At 33.7% G+C, this 19,709-nt stretch overlaps 1 protein-coding gene across 1 annotated transcript in view; it reads right to left on the bottom strand.

Annotated features, from left to right (window-relative positions):
• The window catches only part of bif (protein phosphatase 1-binding protein bifocal), a 43,325-nt gene that overhangs the window by 7,229 nt on the left and 16,387 nt on the right, over positions 1 to 19,709 (bottom strand). The window contains exon 3 of the mRNA XM_018516946.1: positions 12,392 to 12,565. Within this exon, the coding sequence (XP_018372448.1) occupies positions 12,392 to 12,565 (174 nt within the window). The remainder of the gene's footprint in view (positions 1 to 12,391; positions 12,566 to 19,709) is intronic.

Genomic DNA, 19,709 nt, shown 5'->3' with positions numbered 1-19,709 from the left:
TATTTATTCATTAAAAAGAAAGATAAATCATAAGATTTCTCATTTACTTTCCTGTTTATATTATCTCAGATTTAGATCTTTTTTTATACTCTGATATGTTTATCTTATAGCAATAAATCTTTATTACACACACACTGTCAGTAATAAATCAAGCAACTCGCAAAAGGAATTTTTAGATATCATATATGAGCCGTTTATTTTGAAAGTGACCTAAGTCCATTTAAAAAAAAAAAATGTTTATGACAGCTAACTTCAAGTTGTACACGCTACTACAAAGGTCAACAACAAAACATTGAAAAATGGACTTAGGCCACTTTCAAAATAAACGGCTCATATTTCAGACAATAACGTTCAATAGATTATGATGCAATTATAAATCGCGCCGCGCATATCTAATATTGAGTATAAGATAACGATTCCCACAGGACGTTGCAGTTTCCTTTCGATATAATTACTTGACTGACGAACGAGGTTATTGAAGTTTATAACTCTACAGACAACGGTCAAAAAACGCTCAAATAATTTTGTGAAACAATAAACTCCAAAACCAGGGCGAATGAGAGTCAGCGTGGTAATTAATACGCAATCTTAATTCTTCAATTCAAATTAGAATCTTTATTCCAACAATAGTACGTTTCAGTTCACTTTGGAACCATCTTCAACAAACAAATTTAAAATATCAATCCCTTCATGTCAAAGAAAAATCACCATCAGATTAGCAGATTTGATGTTATAATCCCAAGAAAGAATTCGTTTCAACATTAGATCAAATAAATACAATTAATATTCACTAAAAAGTATCAAATTAAAAAAGCGTTGCTCGCAGCTCGAACGAAACATGACTCATCACTCAGATTTAAGATTGCGTATTAATTACCACGCTGACTCTCATTCGCCCTGGTTTTGGAGTTTTTTGTTGTTGAATTTGGGAGAGTCCGTAAGATTACATTATTATTATTTGTGAAACAATCCTACATAAAGTAAGTACGAGATACGAAAGCGCGCTATATTTTTTTTAAATTAAATTCACATTAATCATAAAATCGCGGTAGAGATAATTATACTTGATTGTCGAACGAGGCTATTGAAGTTCATAATTCGTCTACAGACGAACGGTTGATAAACGCTCAAATAATTTTGCGAAGCAATTATAAAGCAAGTGCAAGACATGTAGATGCATTATATTTAAAAAAAAATTCAAATCGTGATAGCAATGTATCCATAAAGGCAGTCCAGAAAAGATTAAGGCCAGCTATTTAAGTAATTAAATATAATCAAAAGAATTCCCCGTCACGATTCACTGACACGTTGCTTTGGTGATGAAAAATTTTAGCAACAACTTTGCGAATCGTTAAATCGTGATTTACGAAATACAACCATAAAGCCGTTTTATCGGTCGTTTTTGCGTGACACGAATTCAATTCGATCGTACAGGAGCGCGCGGATGGATCGCTATGTTAATCGCCGCCAATTTAAATGCTTGACCGAGGAGCGATTAGAATGTCTGCTACGGACAAGGTGAATTACTATAGATCCCGTTATTGACTGGCAGCGCTGCTGGGGAGATTACGCACATCCTACGCGCCGTCTACGCGTCGCTTAATTTGAATGCATGCGAAACGACCTAGCCGATGGCAATACATAAACGCGTCATAAATGAAGGACAAACTTGGAGGCTCTGAACGTAAGCCGATTCAGGAATGCTTACATACATAATGAGAAGAGCAAAAACAGCAGAATTTATTTCGAACGGATAATTCTAATTTTATGCTCATTTGTGATCATATTGCAACACGCGAAGACTTATGACATTTAGCACAAAGGCAAGATTGCAATCTTCTATTCAAATTGAAAAGCCAAGTATGTGAAATTAAATATCCGTTGCGTTTAGAAGATCGTATCTTTTTTTTTATACTGCTTTTATACAATAGTTGCGAGAACGTATTAATTTCGCAAATCAGAAAGCCATCTATCGCAACGGGATGTGCTTTGCTCTTTGTGGAGCAGTCAACGTAATCCGTAACGCGAATTTTAAAATCGATAAAAATTGTTTAAACACGTAAGCTTAAGTTCTCTTCAAGGATACAAAACTAGACCGCCAGTGTTTCAAAACAACTCACGATCAATTACAATCAATTTGTAAATATATGCCCAACGAGCTTGAATTTCGCTGACTCAGTTAAAATTCGCGCGGCATTACGAACGTAAATGTCATTAACGAAATAAAAAAAAAATATTAAGCTAAGGTCTATAGAAAATCTAATAATCGCAAAGTAAAAGAAATTATTACTGTAAACAGTGTGAATTTTCTATGTACGATATATATTTCTCACGAATTATTTTAAACATGGAGAAGAAAAATATTCTTTTATTATTATATATTAATCTTATTATTATCTATATAATAATAACTGTGAAAGAGAAGTGTATTTTTTATGCTTCAAATGATAATACCTAATTTATCCTTTAGATAAATAAAAAATAATAGTAATTAGACATAATAACAATATTAATAATTGCAATTATTAAAAAATAGTATGTATTATATATATATACATATATATAATATGTATATATATATTCTATAAACAAGTTCGCGTTTACATTCACAGAAGTTTAAAAAGTGAACACTTTTTTCTCTCAAAAAATTCCAGCAAACTCGATTCAACTCGCGACACGTAAATATTTTGCACGTTGAATCTCTGTTGAAAAGTAATAGCAAAACATTAGACACGTTGGCGATACGGCACAGAACTGCTTAAATGTTAAATATTATGTCTATCATCTTTTATTTGTCGCAGTTTATTAGATTTCCGTATAATTATTAATTAATATAGACACATTTCACGTATTATTCTATTCTGATAAAAGACTTCCACTGTTATTATGTCAACTGCATCTCACATTTTTACGTTATTAACATCTTAATGCACCATCCTAACATGTAAAATTATGTACGCAAAGCAACGTTTTTATTACTTGCAATTCCATACATATGAAAACGTTGAATCTCCGGCAATGTTTTTTTGGGCAAAAACATCTCTGATTAATTACCATGATAGCGATTTTCTTGGAATACACTTTACCCACCGACGAGAATTTCCCATCGTTTAGTTGTGGTGAATTGTAACGTCTTGGACTGAAAAGAGTATGCGGTTAACCGAAGAATAATCTCTCTGTGAAGTCTCAATTTTCAAAATTTGGAAAAAATAAACAGAGTTCTGGATACCCCGACGAGTTGTAGAGTTTTCAATCGATTTTAGGAGAAGTTCTGTTGTTCTTTCCAAAATCGATTCAGAACTCTACAACTCTTTAGGGTTCTCAACCAGAACTCTGCTTATTTTTCCAAATTTTGAAAGAGGGACTAGTTTCACTAGAGATCAAAGGATGTCATTCGGTCGAGTATTCTGTATCACTTGATATAAAAGTCGGTGAGCAACACGCAATCCGCGAGCAATAATATACACCTTATAACAAGCATCGTATCTAGTTATTATTTAATAGTCATGTATTAAATATGCGTTTTGTCAACAAGCAGATAATAACGGTATTCACTGTACTTTAATGAATACATAACACGCAAGATTACAATTTGCTTCAGAGACAGCAGAAATTAAATATCGTTATTAGCATTAACATAGATGACAAAGCTTTTGATAATTCAAATCATATAAATTATAAAAAAAAAATAAGTGAGTGAGAATTTATACATTGCGAAGATATACGAAAAATATCTGGATCTTAATTTATTCCAATTTGCTACCGAGCAAAAAGAAGAAAAATCTATATATTTGAGAATAAAAGTTAAATTTATAACAGCAAGCAAAATATTTCTATATATAAAAAGATCCGTATTTTTTCCAAACATTTTTCTTATCTTGATAGCGTGTCTTTTAAAGAGTTTAAATCTTTATAAAAAGATTTCAACATTTTAAATAAAATACAGAAAGATTTTTAAAGGAATTTTCTCAGTTAACCAATACATATATTTCGTCAACAAGAATTTCAATTAATGCATATTTCTCTCAGTGTACGGTAAGCTGAAACTTTTAAATCTTACATCGTTTAATGTTATCTAATAAACGGATAATATATGTGAAACCGAGACACGCGGTGCAATCGTATTCATCGAATGCACGCGTAATACATTGCATAATGCCCGCGTACCCACATACCGTTCTATCTTCCGTAATTAGCAGACACGAGCGTGCTTGTTGCGTGCGTCGCGTCGCGTGGTTGTCGCGCACGGGTGTGAAGTCGCGCGTAAATTACGCGTCGCGAACCTTTTATTACTGTGATCCCAACTACTATTGTCTAGCGTATGTCTAAGCCTCGGATGTGGGTAGGTAGTTGTGCTAGGTGGCACGTTTACATGAAGAAAGACAACGGTGCGGTCGTTGACGGTGCGTGAGACGGAAGAGAATAATCGTCTGCGTGTTCGTTAAGTGAACGAGAGACACTTTGTTGACATTGTGTCAAGTTAAGTAATTTTCAATTTATTCACCGTTCACTTACGACGAATATAATTCGATGTTTCTGCAAGCGCTGAAACAACCGAACGTAAATACGCGAAATGTATGTACAACGAATATAAATACGTGGCATTTTGACAGCAAGAAATAACAGTGTCGAGATAAATCGTAATAGGAATTTTCAAGATAATTTTCTTCCTATTTCGTGATTGCGTGAGAATTAGGACAAGTAAAAAAAAAAAAAGACTTCGCTCTCTTACGTAGCATAATTTTTTGTACTGTCTGCCACCTGCTTTTGATGGCAGAAACCATCAACTGTCAATTCCCCACGATGCATAATACATAATGCAAAGTAATGAAGTATTCCATTTGCTCATTTGCATTTTTGCGAAACGTAAAACACACAAAACGATGTTGACTCACACCCCGGTTATGTCGATACAATAATTTACAAATCCATTATGCAGATAGTACCGTCGCCTTTGCACGAACAACCTGTTATTATCGTAGTTTCACAGGAGAGACATCGAAGCAGGTCTGACACTCTTGAGAGGTGCTTCGTAAAGTACTTAAGAACGTGGATAATAAACGAAAGCATTTTTTTTTCACGGGTCTCGATAGCGTGAGAGAAAAGCTAAGCGACGTCGAGCTGTGCATTACCCTAGCATAAGGTCTTGCATAACGAATTTAACATAAAATTCAAGATTGCTCATTCGCGTGTCTCATTATTACAAGTCCTCGTTTCCGAAAGTTTCTCACGTACAATCAATGGCACAAGAGTGTCAGCATTATGCGAAAGGGAAATGTCACAAGAATGAACCAGTAGTTCGTATTGTTTAATACTTCGTAGTCTATGTATGAATTATACTTACTACTGCACCAAAACTATCAAGTCCCTATCGTTTTATGGCAGTCCTTGATAGTTTTCGCATACCAGTGACTGGTTTAAAAATAGGAACCTTGATAAAAAACCTCTAGAAAGCGTTGGAATTATTGCAAAACAATAGGAAAATAGCAAAAAGTCGACTGGAACTGTTATGTGGTACTTTACTCTTGTAGTGGGGTTCCAGCTCTGACATTAAAAAATTGTTTAAAAATACGTAGAGGCCAGAACTCTGTGCAAAACCTACAGAAAGCGTTAGAACTATTGTAGAGCTGTAGGAAAATAGCAAAAAGTCCGCGGGAACTGACTGTTACGTGGTACTTTATTCTTGCGCTGGGGTGCTGGCTCTCACTTTAAAAAATTGTTTAAAAATACTTAGAGGCCGGAACTGTCGCTGAAACCTATCAGGAACTGTAGAACTCTTCGAGAACTTTAGAATTTCGTGATAAAAATTAATTTTTGCGATATTTGGGGTGCCACGCGAAGTTGGCACCCCATTTATAAAATTTTTTTTTTTTTAGCTAAATCAGCGGAACTATTGTTAAAACTTAGCAGGAACTGTAGAACTATTGTGGGTGCAAACGGAACTGTGTATAAAATGTCAATTTTTTCAAAATGGGGTGCCAATTTCACACCGGCCTGAGCCGCGTATTTTTTTACTGTAAATACGTGCCAACATAAAAAGCACTTTTTAAAGTGCTTGGTTTTGTTTTTTTAGTTTTTATCTTTAACAATTAACTAACAGTTGTATGTGTTTGTTAATAAGACTGATGTTTTTATGTAAAGGCACTGTGGCGTCAGCGGACTGTAAAGGGTTAAAAGAGATGACTGTAAGATACATTGTACGTTATATTTTAGTATTACGTATTTCATAATACTCACTATTGTTTCGTAGTAATCACTTTTGAGAAAAAATGAGTATAACATTGTAACGCTAGTCGTTACAATGTAGCTAGATGCGAGACTGCGTTTTTGTGTACTTAAGAGAACTAAGAATGACGTTCTCAGCAGCTGCTGTTACATGAAAAAAATCAAAGGACTTTATAAGGAAAGTGGGTAAACAGATATAAAGAGAAGCAATGCCAATGAGTTTCCTGAGAGGAATAAGAAGCGTTTCACTGCGAAAAAAGAGGACAATTGGATTATTAATGTCCATTTGTACATATTTAGATTAACTTTATAATCTCGATTTAATTTACTCTTTATCATTTTCTAATTCTTAGAACTAGAAAAAGATAAAAAGTAAGTTAAACCAAGATTAAAGTTAATCTACACTGATAGAAACGGACATAAACTGTTTATGGAACATTTAATTATATATATGCGTCAAGCACAAAAAGTTTTGACAAGAAGTAAATGTTAGCCTGCGCGTATATAATTATTATAAACGTCATTTAGAAACTTCCGACTGTAAAGACGCACAAAGTTGAAACCTCTTCTAAAAGTTAAGCATAGAAAAAAGAAATTACAATGGGCAAAGAAAAATATGCATGATTTTTACAATATTATCTTTTCTGAAAAATCTTCCTTTTGAACATGAATTCATAATTCTCATGCGTGATCTCACGCGGATAACTCTTCGTCTAACGCGGTTAGGAACCCTCTAAAAATTCATGTTTGCAATTGTTTTTGTAAATAAGATTTCGGTGTTTGCATATCTTTATTAGAAATCTCAATGCCAAACGAATGTTGCAAATATATGAAAAAATCAGTGTGGTTACGATCGAAATAATCAAAACTGGATATTGCAAGTAGACAACGATTCGAAACATCGAAGCAACTTGTGCACAGTAGAAATAAGAAAATAATATTATCACGATGGATTGGCCCTCTCAATCTCCGCAAATCCGACTGAAAAAAATGTCTAATCAATCATGTAGATAGAACTTCGAAAAAAATGAATATTTACTTTGAAGCAACTATTTCAGTACATTCGAATCGTTTCGAAGTCTTCGCTCAAATAAACCTGACCGAATAAACCCGACCGAAAATCTCGCGGATATCATGTCTCTACGTTTGGTTAAGCTATAATAAATAATAACGAATGGACGCCATATTAAGTAAATGTATTTTAGTGCACATATAATGTACTTTAAAATATAACTTTAATTTTTTATATCTTTTAAAATATAACATACTTTTTAATTTTGAACATACTCTGTTCCTTTCATCAGAGAATTACTGACAATGTTCTTGTGCCACTGACTGTACACAAGAACTTCTTCCTTAAGTCAATCGGTCTTGTAGGGCCGCTCTCTTTGTCCCGGATTTTCCAGCGCAGCCTTACGCGCAAAGCAGGTTTATTACTCGGCGGCGCGAGACAAGTATCAGCCATCAAATTGAATTTGTTGGCGAAGTGAAACTGCGAAACGCACAGAATGAACTGCAATACAGAGCGAATCGTAAAGCTCACATTGTCTCGACATACCGCGACAAACTGGAGAAAGAGAGAAGAAAATCTCGAAGTTCGACTTTAACGACGTTCTTTTATGTTTTTCAGAAAAACATAATTCAAAGAGCAAATAAAATACATGCGTGCAAAAAGGTTTGAATTCATCTTTTTGTACTTTTATAATTTTGTGTCTTCTCCATTTTGACGAAATAAAATTGTAATCAAATTTTCCATTCATCGGAAGTTGTAACAGTTACATAAATAAGATGTAACTATTGATATAAGTATCGATAAATATAAGAAAGTATCATCACTTTGTGAACTCAAGATTGTGGAAATATCTACATATAAAATACTAGCTATTTATCGAATATATTTTTCAATACTGTTATATGAGTTTCTGTGTTAGACTTGGAGATGCAAAATAAGCGCTAATCTCTCTCGAAAGCATCAACGGTATTAAATCGTATCGCAACTAAAGTACAATAAAATTAAGACGTAATGCAAAAGTAAGAGAAACGAGTTTCCTGCTGCGAGAGCGCAAGATATGCGGAGACGATAGCAAATATGTGCAAGTAATTCTTTAGATATGCTTTTAAGAAAAATGTGTTGGAACTACATTTCAATTATATCTCAAATGTACATCTCAAATTACATCTTTAATCAAAATGTTTATTTTATTTTTGAAGTGTGTATTTAACTATTTATATTTTTTAGGGAATTTTCGAAACGTTATTCTTAAAATTCATAAATCAACAACATAGACGATTTCATCTGTCAAATATTCCAATTGCAATATATTTACTTTACCACATATTCAATCTGTTTATTAAAAAAAATTAATCACAAATATTTTATAAACGTTTCTAATATTCAAGAATAAAAGAAGCGATATTAATTTCACGATGTTGTTAAACATTCCTTCGGTAGGTTAAATGTTAATTAAATGCCAACATAAAGATTTTTAAAAGTAGAATTCTAATTATGCGTTTGAAGTCAAATGAAATTTCCCTTGTTAATCTCGATTTTTCTCGCGTAACTCTCAAATTTTTCATCTTCCTTGATGCACGACGAACGCGCGACTAAATTCTTGCCTGGATCGTTGATTCAGGAGCAATGCCCGTTGATTTCCTATGTGGGACTCATTCCGCCGATAACTCACGGAAAGGAATTCCGCGTCGCGCATAACGCGCGATCGGTTATTCCAGCGTTTCCATCAATCCGACACGGTGTACGAACACTGAAATAAATCCAGAGAGAACATGACGCAGCGTCCGTCGTGCGATCCAGGAAATATCAACTCTCCCGAGACGAATAGCGAGATCGCGTAAGAAAGCACAATGGGCAATATAAAACAGAGTGCTCCAAAGCTGTCGGCGTTGCCTTTATGTATGAATTCCTCGGTCAATGTCGTAGATTTCTCCTTAAATAGGAATGCTGTGACACGCATCCGCATTTAACGTACAATAGATTAAAAACGTGAAATTGAAGAGAGTTAAATTTTAGAAACATGAATAGCGAGATCCTATTCTATGTACGAATAATTTCAGGCTTAAAAGACCTGCAATTTGAATTGTCATTTGATATTTAATGTAAAAAATAAAAGATTTATGAGAAAACCGCGCAACGTTTATTAAGGAAATCTCAATTATAAATTGGTTAAGCAAAAACGCGGTCAAAGAAAGGTTCTTTTAAAAGAAAGATATTATTTTACAGGAAATAATACTGATTACATCAGCTAAGTGTGGATGATGATTCCTGAAGATATTAATTTTTCTCGAGATACTTCTTCTTGTGATGGGTTTTTTATGACTTATTTTTTTGCATTTGCTGCATCAATAAGGAGTTATATCCGGCGGAATTGTTCGTCGACGTTTTTCCCATGATGCACGGTAGATTAACTTGGTCGACGAGGCGCTCGAAAATCATTGCTGGGGCCCGCGGACACGATACTTTTACTTACAAATTGGTATTTTATCGGTGTTGGTAACAAAATGCCTCCCATCGCGACGTCACGTCAACGCGCGATCGCGTGAGAAAGCCGCAAATGAAGTTAAACTGAAGTCTGATGGTTATAGATGAAAATGATTGCATCGTTCATGATTTAATACAAACTTATTGAAAATTCCGCAAAAATTGCTAGACCTAATTAAGGTCGATTATTAGAGATTTAGATTAGATGCCCGCGAAATGTATTCATTGAAGACGTAATTACAGTTCTTGGTAATGTATGTTACAAAAGTTATATTGTGATATTCGAATCAATGTTAAAATAATAGAATAGTAGACAATTGTCTTAGATCATGTAGATTAAGATACAACAATTGCCAATTGTTACAAGCAATCCTGAGTGTGTAAGAATTGCTTTATTTTAAAACTAAAACAAGAAAAGACGTTGAAAATAAAATAATAGATTTAACATTATGTTATTATAAATATTAACAGATTAATATTTCTAATAAAAGATATATGAAAGATATATAATCGCATCTCTTGGAAAAAAATATACTATAATCGCAGCAAAAAATTTAATGCCAGCAAAAAAAGCAGTATCAAAAAAATTAATAAAATACTACGACATAATATAAATATTAATTATCATTTTGTAGACATATTTGAATATAACTTTAGAAAAGATCGTTAATAATTAAGATATCTCGTTACAATTTAATTATACGTGTACACCAATATATTTATTTTCTTTCCACCAGTTAATTTAGCTATGTAGCTAATTGACATTGACATTCAAACCCGTTTTAGTTCTGTGAATTTGTTTTATGAATTCACCGTTTCACGCTAATATTTCCGCTTAAAATCGTATCGTGTATATTACCTTGTCCGGGATGATATATGGTAGCTACATGAAATATACATATCGTTGCACTCTCGGTATCAATATCAATATTTATACATTTGAGTTCTGCGGAACATGATGCTAAATCCAGCGATATGTTATCGGTACAAGGGTCTATATTACATGTATGCATCGTGCATTATTGCAGTTCAACCATTTCCCGTACATTACGTAGGTATCTTACATCTTTTATAAACGACGCTTTGTTCGCTTATCTGGCTGCCGTCGATCGGTAATAGATTACATCGAAATTACGCTGCGCGAAAAGATCTTAATTTCCTATCACGACGTAGTTCGACACGATGCATATGTTTGATATTTTAGCCCTGATATAATAAATTATACGCCGCACATAATCTTAAGATATAGATATCCAGACTTTAATGCCTAAGAAAAAAAATACCGAGCAAAAAATTCGTGTCTTATTACATTTCAAATAAAATATAAGCTCCGTTAGATGATAACCGGAACTAACAGATATTGAATTACGCAAAGAACGTGCAATGTCTAATTAAATGTATGTAGGCACATACTAAGATTGGATGATATTTCTAAAACAAGACAATCCTGGGAATTCCAAGTGTGCAGGAACGGTGTCGAGACTTTTTCATGTTAATAGGGCCATACAAAGCACGTGACTAACTTTTATGTTATACAATTATATTACCGTTCTGATACTTTTAACTAACTCTTTCCCTTTTCGATTGTTTATTTTGAATAATCAGAATCAGAAGTCTCATTAATTTGATCAACATATAAATGTAGAATGATACCAATAAATTTTTCCACGAGATACACCATCTTTTCTCTTACGATCCACGGGCGAAGAACGTTTCCGTCAGTAGGCCGCATGTAAGCGGAACAAACTCGGTGTTTCTGGCGCCGAGAGGCGTGAAACCGACGTTTGTCATCACGCCAAAAATATATTACGTGATGGCATGGATTAGACGCCTCTCTCTTTCCTCCCATTGAGGGGAAAAAATTTCCTCGGACCATGTGGGAGTTGGACGCAGGCACATTGTGCGTCCGATCTCACGAATGGTTCACGAGGCAGATTTTCTCACGCCACGCGAGCGATCTTGAAAGTAATATTACGCTATGCGCTTTTTGATTTAGTAAGGTAGCCGGGTCACGATCCTGTGAATAATAGCGGTGCAGCTGATTAGATTAGATAGACGTAACGCCATGCCTAATCGGTAATCAAATTAAAAGACCCTGATAAGACTTTTTGTATCGACACGACGATTTAAATAGATAACCGGGTTTTTAAATGACTTCGAAGTTATTTATGGTCGTGACATGATTTCTTATTTGATATTCTGCTAATCTCTACTGTGATGTCTTACTCTTAACTTCTTCATTGAAGTGTAAGGTAAAAAATTTCAAAACCGGATTGTCACTGAATTACTATTTGCATATATATGATAAAGATGTCAAGATTGAACATTCTCATAATTTACTCGAACTTTCATTTCCGATGTTTTTTAAAGATGTGTATGTCCGTACTATTAAATTTCATGAGATGAACTTATTGTAGAATGTTATATGTCTTTATTTTCAATAAACTGTTATGATTTTCTTAAATGATATTCTTTTTAAGAGACATGTTAATTATTAGAATTATTTGCTATAAAAATTAATACAATTAAAAATAAAAAATATAATTACGTGAGTAATATTATGGTTAAATATTGACTTAAATTATGATGCAACTTTTTCTCGCTTTGAAACCTATTTCGAACAAAGCGTCGCTTGGAAAAACTAGATAATCAAGGCGTAGGTTCACTCACCTTATGATTTCGTGGCGTCCTCGAGAGGTTGCTGCGCCCATTGATGAGAACATTGTCGTTGAGAAACGACACGTCGCAGGGCGACGGTGGACCCCCAGAGATTTCCCACTCAGCATCGTCGGTCGTAGAGGCATCTAAAGTAGCATCGAGCATTATAATGCCACCATCACCAACCTATAACAAAAAAATAATGATAGTAGAACATCACGATGAGTTTCGAAAAGAACATTATGTATAAGAACCGTCACATAACTTAAGAAAGGCAGACGAGACATGCAGTTGTCTCAAATATATTTTATGATACATATTTTTTATACATTTATTTAAAAATTTGAAAATTTTATGAAATTATTCTTTACACATGATATAATAAAACGTAATCATTTCAATACCATGTACTATTCTTCATAAATATATGAATAATTTTGAAGTGATTAACAATGTCATTTCATTAATAATTAATTAAATATGAGGTATTAAACTTTACTTTAAAATATTATTTACTAACACATTAATATTTAATTTTATATCTCCGTATTTAAATTAAAATCTGTCTAAATACGGATAATTTATTAAAAACTTCACTTGCGATTAAGACTTGCAATCAATACGGGATTTTAGGCTATTACTCCGACGAAAAGAAATTTGTATACATAATAATTTTCTTTCTTGTTTAATTCCCAATTTAAAGAGAATTTAATGAAGTACGATAAACTCGTTATTTTGATTTTTGGTGCCACTGTAAATAGAATTATTAATGTTGTTTGAAATCGACTTTTTCGTGGGTCACATGTGTAAATTCCTCCCGTTTACGAATGCAAAATCCTAAGATTTTAGTAGATTATATAGGACGTGTGTTCATGTTGGATTCGAGCGCATATGTAAATAAGCGCACATGCAAATACGCAATCTTCTATGACTCGAGAAACTCCCGCGGCGATTTAGGAAAGTTGTTCCCGCGTGAAAATATGCAGAGGGTTTGCTTGAAAAAATGCACCTTTTCCTAACCCACATTTAAAGTTAACGTACACGAGACTAACAGTAATTTATAGTTTGCGTGTATTTATCAAACAGCTTCCTCAAGCTTTCGCTCATGGAAATTAAACGACGATATCCGCCATTAGATTTTATTTCATTTTTTGGAAGATTTCATTTAAAATTTTATGCAAAAGTTGTCAACATAAAGACTGTTTATTATTCGTGTCCTAAATCAAATATGCTCTAGCAATTCTGCGAAATAATGTAATCACTAATCTTTTCTCTCGGAAAATGTATCTCCGATAAATATAATCTGTCCTTATATGTTTCGTAATCACGTGATGCATATTTATAAATATTGATTTCGGTCAGTCACATATTTAAACAAATCAAAGTGATAATAGGACGCACAATAAATTTTTTAATAATATAATTAGGGGTAAGTATAAAATAAAGATTATATAGATGATAAAGGATATTAAAATATATTTAAAATTTATGTAAAATTTTTATGATAAAATCATCGATTAAAATGATCGATACATATTTACACGTTGTAACCGGAAATTTTTAACAATTTAAATTTATTAAATATCATTCACTCGGTAATAAAAGTCTTCACGAATCTAATGAAAATATAGTCTCTCTTTAATATGATAGTCTCTCTTTTAAATCCTTATTGATTTTTTAAAAGAAAATAGAACAAGACAAAAAAATCTCTGTACGAGATAATTTTAAATGAACAAATTTATTTGATTAGACAATCATTCGGCCATGATATCGTATGTGCAAAAAAATGCTTGTATTATTTTTTACTTTTTCATCAGGCTTATGGCAAGTTGAATAATGTGAATAAATTCACATAGATAGATACTGGGAATATTTTTCCTTCGCTTCTTAGAAGTAAAGACTGTGAAGGAAGACGTCCAAGCACACGATCCGCATCTCCTGCATCTTATTTATTTTTCTATACCGAAAAGAGAAGAAAGGAAAAACTCGTTTTCCAACGGAGCATAAAATGTGTCATCACAGTCCGAAAAAAAAATATTCGAAAAAGTATTTTCGTTGCAAATTATAGTCTGCGTGATGTTTTCTCGGCGTACAATTGCAAATTATTCCCGAAGTGATCTTGTAAGAGGAGGGGAGAGGGGGGGGGAAGGGGACTTATGTCCTGTTGCGTTATTTTTCTCCTTTTGTTAACAATGGAGATGTTAACTGCAGACGATTCGATCGTGCTTTCGAACGTGCCGTGACGACCGCGACGGTTACATTCACGCGAGACGTCAGTCGGTCATTACGATTACCGCCTTTCAAGACTCTCATGAATGGGACATCCTGCCGAGTCGAAGAAAAGAGGGAAACGTGAGTGATACAAGGTAATATGGATAAACACTCGGTTCGCATCGAGCTGTCCTTCGAGGGAGGGCCTGCTCTCGAGCTACCTCTCTTCGGTCGAGTGAATTCCTTCACGAAACAGGATATACGAAAGAAACGCCACACTTTATCGCGTACTTTAGAATTACCTGACATTTGTCATTCGCGGACATGTGTTTCGTTCCTTCGAGAAACGTCACATTTATTCTTGTTTGCATGAAGTGCTATCTTCAAAGTATTACAAATATAAAATAATACTTTTAAACTAGAGATAATTAAAAGAACACAAGTATATTTAATAAAAAATACATTATTAGAGAACCATTAATCTTCTAGAAAATGCAAAAATTTTTTTAAATGCAGATATTTGATTTTTAAATAAAAAATTATTTGTGTAGTTTTGAAAAAAAAAAAATGATAATCGTTTTCGGGATAGTATGTCAGCTCTCTAAATTCTTTGGAATGGAATCTTACTCTGAAGAGTGAAAATTGAGCGAGTCTCGAAAAAGAGTAGCTTAATTTTTAATTTTTAAGGGTAAGATTTCACTCTTTAGAATGACATTTATTCTAAAAACTTTAAAGAGAAAATATGTCTACGTCACACGTTGTTATGTATATTACATTAATATTAATAGGTGTATCTTAATCACTTTCAGTATTTTATGTGTTTCTGTGATGATATATAATAATATACTTGCGAGAAACTTTCGGTAAATTCCACGTTCACACGGCGAAGATTCTCGTGTGAAATCGAATGGCCTTACATCGGCAGACGATCAATTTCCGGTCTACTTCCGGCGATCGCCGCCGGAGGATCGCACGACGATCGACAATTTTCGAAAGTGATTTTTTTGTGGTAATCTGCCTCTCCATCGTGTCGCACGACGATTTAGGTTGAACGTTCGTTAATCCAGAGAAAAATGCGGTCACAGATCATAAGACGCAGCCGCATTACGGACGAGCAACGATCGAGGCCGAGCAACATAATATCTGTATTTGAATATAAAACATGGCGTGCCGATGCCATATGTCGGTGAAACGAGATAAGCGAACAAATATGTAGCGATTCCATGTCGGAAGTCTATTATTTCCTTGCTCGATACGTACTTTGACAAAATCTGTAATTTGCGGAAGTTCCAGATAATATTCACATAAAATGTCTCAGAAGTCACTTTCTCCGGAATACAGAAATCTCCGATCGAATGACAAGATTTTGAACAGTAAGACATTGGAAAATTTTAAATATAAAAAAAAACTCAATTAAAACTATAAATTCATGTGAGTAGATAACGCAATTTTATTCACACAAAGCTATCGATTGGATTATAGAGAATTTTGTTTTGTTTTGATTATTCAAATATTTTAATGATCGTCTCTAAGAGGCTAATTGTAAGAATAATTTGATGAACTTTCGAATGTTCATCAAAACATATGTATATCGAGAGAAAGTGCACAACACTTCAGATGAGACATCGTTTTATTCTGTTTGATTGTTTTAGCTCATCTTGTTAAGCCATCATTGATAAATTCACAACATTGAATTACATAGTGAATTAAATAAAAATAATAAGAATTCTTGTGATAAATTCTTTTATGATAAAAAAAAATAAAAAAGGACATATAAGAGTCAAGAAGGGAAATTAATGGACAGAAATGATATTAAATGTAGAGTTTACAAAAACGAAATTACATGTTTCGGCTAAATTTTAAACCATCCTCAGATCGCAGAAAAAGACCGGGTTACAAAAAAACGTCTTGCTTTTCTTTGTATCCCAGTCTTTTGCTGTTTCTGCGATCCAAGGATGACTCTTAAAATTGAACCGAAACATGTAATTTCGTTTTCGTAAACTCTCTATATTTAATATACAGGTTAGGGATAAACCTATAATACGACCAGATAAGGGGAGAGGGAGGATGATTTCTTGTACAAAAATAAGTCGAAAGTACAGAATTTTTTTCGTTTGTGGCTTTATTTTCGAGAAAATTAAGTTTAAACATCGTGTTGAGAGAATATGCGTGCACTTAATGTAGATGCGCTTTGTGAAAAGAAACTGTATAAATGTTACAGTGTTTACGTAACGTCCATATGACTTTACGAGTAGCAAGATTAAAGAAAATGTGATAAATAATTAAATTTTACTCATTTTATTAAGAGAAAAATTGCTGGAAATCCCTGCTGCCACAAGCAAAGTTGTGCTCGTCAAGTTATACATTCATGGATTCTGACTAATATCTTCCTATTTTTCACTCTCTCTCTCTCTCCCCTCTCTCTTCTTCAGAAATAATTTTTTGTATTACTTCTCAATAAAATTTAATTTTGTCGGAAACAAAGCTTTGAATAAAAAAAAAGCTTATTCTACACTTTCGATTTATTTTCGTACAAGGAATTATTTCCCATTTGATTGTATTATAGATCCCTGTATTATTTCTGTCTATTAATTTCCATGCTTGACTTTTGCTTCATTTTGCTATTTATAGCAAAGTAAAATATTAATAATCATATTAACATATATATTGTACCTGTTGTGCTCACTCAACAATTGTGTTGACTTGAATACAAGGAAAAAGATTCATTGACTTAGGCGTAAACTTTCTATCTGCACGTAGATCAGTAGATTTCAGATTAGTAATTGTTCGTGATTGATTGCGAAGCGAGAAAAATGCAACGTGCTATATTCCCGCCAGACTACTAACTGCAGATTAATGCGTCGGATTCATTACGCACGTAATTCCTGCGGATAAAGTATTGTGAGAAAAACTGCGAACTCAATGTCTAGCGTATAATCTCGTATTATGTCCAGGCAAATGGGCGGATTAAATCTGACAAGTTAGTATTAACGTTAATGCGGAACGACTTATAAGTAAGCTGTCGATCGCGCGTGGTAGTAATTAGTCTCGGTGGCAACAATGCTCTTCGTCTCGGCACAGATTGAAATGTATTATTCGCTTGCTATCGAGAAACAGCGAACGGTGACGTTACATTACTCATATACATATTTACCATATTTATGCTCGTATTGCAGGGAAGAACCGAGTTTTATAGAAAAGTTACGTTCAATTCGAACAAAATACTCGATTTACGGCAAGGTCGATAAACTAATGAAGGTAATTCTAAAAGTATAGATACGTTGGCCCGGAAGTAGTTCCGGAAATATTAACTAAAGGTACAGATACACACATCCTGTATTTTGACACATTACTAGCTTATGTTATATTGAGGTACAACACAATTTTTATCCGTCAATCTACTAAAAATGATTGGATATTGCATAGAGTAACGTAATTATTTTCCAATATAATAAATCTTTTTTTTTTAATTTCACGTGGTTGACTTAAATTCTTTGAAACCGCTCGCGATAAATTATTTATTCGCTCGTTAAGTAAATAATTTTAACTATTTCTTCGATTAAAATTTTAGTAAAAAAAAAATGCGTAATACGTAAGCAACCAACCACGAACTTGTCGTGAGATCGGGACCAGTTTTGTGAGCAACGCAGTTGATAAAGTGACCGCAAGAGAACGAGATGCCGGTTAAAGAGACATCGGAAGAATGCATTAATAAAGGAGGGAAGTTGCGGCAATGAACCTGGGGACGCGGTCCCTGACTCCATGAGAAACTCCCAGGATGGTTCTTTCCATTATTCCGGCCGCAGTGAAGTATCACTCCCGCAGGTGGACCTTGAACCTACGAGGATAGACCATCGGTTGTCGCCTGACGGTCGCATGTGAACGCACTCTACGCAGGAGCACGCCTTTTATACGCACGCATTACGCTTGCACGTGCAGCGAGCGGATCGACGCGTAAACATCCTATCATCTTCGAGACACGAAATAATATTTGCAATATAACCGTAAAAACCACAGGAAGTATGAATTCATTGGCATTAAAACGCGTTAACTAACATAAATGTATCTTAATTCGTTGTGAAGATATATTGCAAGATTTCCAAGAATACCAAGATTTCCACTATAGTCATTGTTTTTAACTAGACATTGCGGAAGATTAAAAAAAGAAACACCGATCGCAATCAAGACGATAGTTTCAAGTTATACACAATAGAATGTTACAGAAGTTCCACAACTAAATTATACATAAATGGTATTAATACATATTTTATAATTTTAGAACGAACTTTATAAAATTGCAAAGAAACTAGGTAATTAACGGGTTTTAACAGTTAACTGCAAAATTAATTAGATAATAAATATACCTATTTATGAAAGACACACATAATATGTAGACCTTAAATTGATTCATAACTGTACAATAGATTTGATATTAAAATACTAAAAATAATAAAGATACAACCGAGGATAAAACTAACGTATACAATTCTCAATGTCCATATACTTAAAATTTTTCTATTTATAGATGGCTTAAATGCAATACTTAGAAGTGCGATATGTTGATATTCCAGTTCTCAGGCGGCTATTCAGATCCCCTCCCAATATAATCATTCAAGAGATCCAAAAAATATAACTTGCTCACAATCATGCTCTATCGATCTAAATTGTTACAATCATGTTAACTGCAGAAAGTATTCTCAACAAAAGAAGGTTACCATGTTGTGAGGCTTGTTAAATGAACTCTCCCAGATTACCTGATTACTTCAAGTCGCAAGCATACGAAGTCGGGGTGTGTCTAATTGAAAATGATCAGAAACTTACTGCATAGTGTAATCGTTCTCATGCGCGTACTTCCTTTCGATTTTACTGCTCACCCTAACGCTCAACGAGCTCATTTCCTCCCTCGACCTCTGATCCGGTTCATGGTCGGTCATACTCTAGTCTCTTAAAGCGTTTAACTTTTAATCCTCGATAATTATTTAAAAAATCGTCCATTCTACCACAAATATCGTTTCACTCTTTAATTTAATTAAATTAATTTGACCGAAGATATTAAATCAAGTCCGAAAATTGAATAACATCAGGAGACGCGAAGTCTTCTATATTTAAAAAAAAATTA

The sequence above is a fragment of the Trachymyrmex cornetzi genome, unplaced genomic scaffold, assembly GCF_001594075.2.
Source record: "Trachymyrmex cornetzi isolate Tcor2-1 unplaced genomic scaffold, Tcor1.1 scaffold67, whole genome shotgun sequence".
NCBI classification, from domain to species: domain Eukaryota; kingdom Metazoa; phylum Arthropoda; class Insecta; order Hymenoptera; family Formicidae; genus Trachymyrmex; species Trachymyrmex cornetzi.
Note: the sequence above shows the minus strand (reverse complement) of the source record. Positions and strands in the feature narration are given on the sequence as shown.